The sequence below is a fragment of the Blennius ocellaris genome (genome assembly GCF_963422515.1).
Source record: "Blennius ocellaris genome assembly, chromosome: 9".
NCBI classification, from domain to species: domain Eukaryota; kingdom Metazoa; phylum Chordata; class Actinopteri; order Blenniiformes; family Blenniidae; genus Blennius; species Blennius ocellaris.
Window position 1 is genome coordinate 23,610,102 of NC_137658.1, and position 6,000 is coordinate 23,616,101.

General features: G+C 41.2%; 1 protein-coding gene across 1 annotated transcript in view; it reads left to right on the forward strand.

Annotated features, from left to right (window-relative positions):
• The window catches only part of slit3 (slit homolog 3), a gene marked incomplete at its 5' end in the record, with an annotated part of 301,781 nt that extends 298,324 nt beyond the window's left edge, over nt 1-3,457 (forward strand). Inside the window, 3 exon segments of the mRNA XM_080502187.1 lie at nt 723-880; nt 1,064-1,269; nt 1,402-3,457. Coding sequence (XP_080358313.1) covers nt 723-880; nt 1,064-1,269; nt 1,402-1,655 — 618 coding nt within the window. The 3' untranslated portion in view covers nt 1,656-3,457.
• Between the last annotated feature and the right edge of the window lie 2,543 nt (nt 3,458-6,000).

A 6,000-nucleotide genomic window follows, 5' to 3' on the forward strand; every position in this document is an offset into this window, starting at 1 on the left:
TACTGTGATATCACGGCCAACTCTTCTTGACCCAAGAGCAGACCAGGTTTGTAAAATGAAGTCAAACTGTCAAAATCCATTCAAGAGAATAGAGAAAAATTCCATAGATGACTGGACAGCCACAGGAATTCACTTCAATTAATGAAACTAACTTGGAATGTGAGACGGAGGCAGTTACACACACGAGGAGTTGAGAGTTGAGAAGACAGAGATGGAAACAATCACAGTACGCAATCAGGACACACTGGGGGGAAGAAATGAGAAGGAAGATGATGTTTATGAACAGAAATGAAATAAATTCAACCAAACACAACAGCAAACATGAGGAGAAAAACAACAACCTGAAAACACACGTCCAGGACAGACACAAACAAAACTCCCATGAAACGTTGTGTGAACAGGGACTAATAGTCCTAAAGTCCTGCCTTCTGTTGGAGCTTTTAAAGGTGGCTGACAAAAACACACAAAAAACATTGCACACGTACACAGATACACAGTATGAAAGTGTGTTCATGCTCTCACACACACACACACACACACACACACACACACACACACACACACACACACACACACACACACACACACACACACACACACACACACACACACACACACACACACACACACACACACACGCACACACACAATGAAACGAATGAAGACTTGAGTGTTGTTGTGAGGTGTAGCCTCACCGTTGTGCTCTCTGGTTGGATCACCAGGCTGATGGGATCCTTGCAGGCTGTCACACCTGCAGTGTGTGCGCTCAGGGCGCCTGCAGAGAGGGCGCCGAGACCGGGGTGACCTGCGACTGTCCTCCGGGACGGACCGGCGCTCTGTGTGACCAGACCACGCCTCCCAGCCCCTGTCAGAGCAGCAGGTGTGTGTGTGTGTGTGTGTGCGTGCGTGTAGTAATTGACATGGACTTAATTTTTTTAGTATCTGTATTTTATTTTGACACCTTTTTGCTTTTTCCCCTATCACACTCTGTTTCACCCTGCCTTCCCTCTCCCCTTCCTTCCTTCTTTCCTTCCTTCCCTCTCCCCTTCCTTCCGTCCTCCAGATGTGTTCACGGCGTGTGCGTGCCAAAGGGTCAGTCCTACAGTTGCCAGTGTACGGAAGGTTACCAGGGTCAGTACTGCGAGCGGCGGCAGGAGCCCCCGGCCTGCAGGGGGCGGCGCTGCGGCCGCGGAGAGTGTCGCGTGTCCGAGGCAGGAGAGGCTGTCTGCCACTGTCAGCCCGGGTACACGGGTCCCGCGTGTGACACGGGTAAGACACGGGGTTGGAGGGGGGGGGGGGGGGTTCTGGGGTCGTTTCCCCACGTTTGTGTGGATGAGAGTCGTTTTTTGTGTTTCTTTTCTCACGGTGTCCCCCTGTGTGTGTTTCCACGCCGCGGCGCAGAGCTCACGTGCCAGGGGGAGATGTTGCGGGAGCAGCTGAAGCGCCACCAGCCTCTGAGAACGTGCACGTCCACCAGCAAGATCCCCCGCATGGACTGCCCCCGCTCCTGCCAGGCGGCGGCGCCGCCCGGCGTCTGCTGCGGCGTCACCAAGACCCGGCGGAGGAAGGTGGTGTTCCGCTGCACCGACGGCGCCTCGTACTCGGAGGAGATGGAGACGGCCCTGGAGTGCGGCTGCTCCAAGTGCCCGTTGTAACGGCGCCGCCGCGGCGTCTCCGCGCCCGCGACGCTCACTGCTGCCTTCCTGTGAATCCTCCACGCTGCTCTGACCGTTTTCCAGAGCGCCAGCATTTTTGGTCTTTTTTTTTTTCAGTTTCCACTTTTTGTTTGACCGCTGCCGAGAGAAACCACAAAACAAAGCAAAAGGGACAATGTGCGTGTTTTTTTTGACAGAGAGAAAATATATTGTAAGATATAAGTAAGAAAAAAAACATAGAACTTATTTTTATTATGGATTTTTTTTTCTAAAAGATGATAAAAGGACTGATGAGTTATTTTTTTGTTTGTTTTTTTTAATATGTTGGTGATATAATGTGTTATATAGTATAAAAAGTTATTTTGTACCTTATAAGAAGAAAAAGTACACAACAAAAATAGATTAACATTCCTTAAAAGTATATGAATTTTATGTATGTATAAATCTATATAAATATGTACCCTAACCCAGTGAGTTTTATATCTCCTGAGTGTGTTTGCATGACGTGAGTGGGATGGAGTGGGAGACACTGAGAGCGAGAGAAGAAGAGCTCCACCTGGAAAGGGTGTCAGGCTGTTGTTGTTGTTGTTGTTGCTTTCTCTCTCTCTCTCTCTCTCTCTCTCTCTCACACTCTCTCTCGCTCTCTTGCGGAGCCATAAGGGAATGTGTGCCGGCTCACCTGCTTCACTATGTAATGGACGTCATCCTCACATGTGAGTTCAACCGAAAGACTGTGGCCACAGGAACAATCCAACAGTTTGTTCTAATACTGTGGTGTTTTTGTTTGGTTTTCACTGTTGCACGCAGAACTCGGAGCCACGTGAGATTTGACAACGAAAAACAAAAGTCCGTTACTCATTATTAATCACAAAGTCCGCCTGAAATCAACAATAGGAGAGGAAACAGGAATTTCCTTTCCTATAAAGGGACCATATTTGTCTCAATTAGTGACAGAGAATATAAGACATATCAATTATTTTAGCTTCTTCTGATGCCGTAATACTAAAATGCTGGAAATGTCAAATCAATATATGGGAGCCAGAGGTGGATTATGTGCTTTTAGCACATAAAAGATGTATTTTGAACACTCGTACTCAATCGCATATACACAATCTTTTAGGAATCATTTACAAAAAAAATATAAGAGAATGTATTGGAAGTGTAGAATTGGAAAATGGGCACAACACGTCCCACGAATGCACGTCCCTTACAAATATACACTCAGGCTCTCCAGTGGTTCATTTCTCCACATGTACAAGAAATGATAAACTACCAGTCATTTAGGTCAGTTTTTAACTCCCCAGCAGTTTTAATCGGATACATTTACTATCTGATCAAAACAAATTGTGGTGTTTCTTTATTTTAAAAACTGCCAGCAGTAAAACAATGAAGGACTTGACGTTGACATGTTTGAAGTATTGCCCTTCCAAGTGGCGGAGGCAGAGAGAACCGAGCCGCTCGTCAGGGTGAGGACCATGTGAGTTGATCAACCTGATTGTCACGTGAAGATCACGACTTCTGGAGCTCCTCAACATTCCTGAAACCTTTTCTTTCTTTCCTACATTACTGCATTTTGCAAAGAAAAGCAGACAACTGAAATTTGTGATGTGAACAAGTGTCTGTTTTTGTTTTGTTCGGGGTTTTTTTCAACAGTTGCATTGAATTGATCAATAATTTTGGGTCACGTTTGGCGAATGTCTCCCGCCTACATGATGATGCCTCTTTTAGTTCCCAAAGCACACGATCAATCGTAACGTGATTAAAAGTCAGAATAAAATGTATTGTTCATTGTGTAGTAAGAAGTTAAACGTGCTTTAATGTCTGTATGGAGGAAATGAACGTCCAGCATGAAGAGAAGCGTGTAGCATTCACCATCATATCATTGACATGACTGTGGTTTGTCAAATCAAACATGAATTGATGCAGAGAAACATTTTGTTCTGAATTAGGGAGATAAACGGATATGGGGAAAGAAAATTACATGAAATACTGAGAAATGTCAACCAACAAATATTTAAAAATCTGATTCTGTTTTTCTAAACTCTCATACATTTACATGGGATACATATCTTTGGCTCTCTTTGTATAAATTGGGTTGATATAACTCCAATACGTCTTTATACTTTGTTTTCCTCAATTAAAAAGACCAAAATCTAACAATATTATACAGTATTTATATTTTTTAAACTTACATGAATTAAACCCTTTTCCCTCTGTCAAAATTAGTGAGTAATTTAGAGTAATTATTTTGAGGCTCTCTTTTTCTGAATTATTAAGGAGCCCACAACATCCCCCCCCCCCCCCCCCCCCCACACACACACACACATTACTCAGATGTGGAAATGTTTGTTTGTCTAAGTGACTGTGATTAACCTACAATATTATTTGTTTTGACTTTGTTTTTCCGAATTAAAGAGACAAAAACTTTTCATTTTTTTGGAAAAACATTGCGCTCATGTCGAAAAATATTTCTTGGCCTTGTTTTACACATGATCTGAACCATGACAGAAATCGTTTATAGATAATAAATAGATATATTGATAATATCCCCATTTGGTTTTGAATTGTAATACCATCATAATTCCAAACTTAAATAATATTTTACATAGGATAAACCTTTTTTGCCATTTTTGTAAAATTTGCATTAATATTTGTATCATGATCTCAGTGTTTTTGAATTGAGGATATAAACTGATACTGAACTAATTTTGTTTAGGTTCATGATATTTTACGATAAACAGCAAAACAGTACTTTAACGGTAGTTTATTCTACGTCAGCATGACCAGGAGCTGCATTTGTGGGATGCGTTGAGTGAAGCTTCAAAGCATTATATGAAAAGCTTCGACCTTTGCATATAATAAACATATAAAATAAACACTTAGTTTGGGAAAACAGGAAAATGAAAATGGAATATAGCCCTAAAAATACAGCTTGTTATTGCGCTGAAGGACTTTTCATAAAAAGTAAATTATAATACAATGAGCCATTGTTTCAGAAAAACAGACTCTTTTTTTTGCTGTGAATAATAATAATTTAGATTTGTTTAGGGTGTATCTGATGTCATGACGTGAATGCTATACGTTTCTGTTGAAATCTGACAGGTTGATGTGAAGAGTTAAATTGACATTTATTTTTAAAAAAGTGCCTTTCAGTTGTTGCCTGCAGCGTCTCAACACTTTCCCTCCAATGTGTAATGAAGAACCACAGAATCACTTCAGTTCTGTTTAAAGGCCCATAGCTGACTAATACAATTAAAGGTATATCAAAAAGAATATGATGTTACTACTACTGTACTGTTTACCTTGTATTCATTGCTGTTTTGTTTACAACAGATGCGAATGGTTGCTACATTTGTGCAGTGAACTTGCTGCCCTGCTATTTTATGTTTTAAACATATCAGTGTTATGTGATTTAAAAAAAAAAAAGAAAATCACTTCACGCTTCACAATCTGATGTGTCTTCTCACTTCTGCTTCTTTCTCCTCTACATTTTCACAAACCTTGACTCTTGTGTTTCCCTTCATCACTATTATGAACCGATTCAATCACCTCCGTCAGCAGATACTGGCAGTGTGACAACTGTAAAACCAGCCACTTCCATTGTAGAGGGCCGAGGTTCAAAAAGCAGGATTATGTGAGTGATGATAATTGATACTTATGTTGAATGTTGAAATAAAACTACCAATGAAACTATAATAACCACTCGTGTCTAAGTTCTTTAAATGATGCCGAAAAATAAACCCCAGCAAGAGAAAAACCCTTCGGGAGAATGGGAGAAAACAAATGTACTGAAAACAATGTAGTTTTGATGCTTGGCCACATGTGGGCGCTGTAGTTTGTTATTTAATAAAGCCATGCACACAAGCATGAAGCATGAAAATCTCTTTCAGACGTGATCCATGAGGGCCAAGATCTACCAATCAGCCATGGCATTGCTTGATTGGTTGAAAAATCAGTCCACAGAGTTCATGCCTTAGACATAAGAAGAAAAATTTAAATGATTTGTGTTTGTTTGACAAACACTGGATCAGAGTGTCCAAAATTGCTTTCGTGGGCTGTTCCTCCTGTGCTGTGGTCGAACGTAACAGAAAGGTGGTCAGAGAGTCAGTGAGGGAGTAACAGCGTGTCCTTGTATGTACATGTAGTCATAATGGCTGGATGGTGTATAAACCGAGAGTCTGTTTCCCACCAGAAGAGGTCAGTAGAGGTATGGGTAAAATAAATTACAATTTGAAGTGAAACTCAAAAAGGACATTACCTTCCTACCAAACAGCATTAAGGCCAATCACGAAAAAAAAGGAGGTAAAAGATGATAATAATATATAATATAATATAATATAATAAC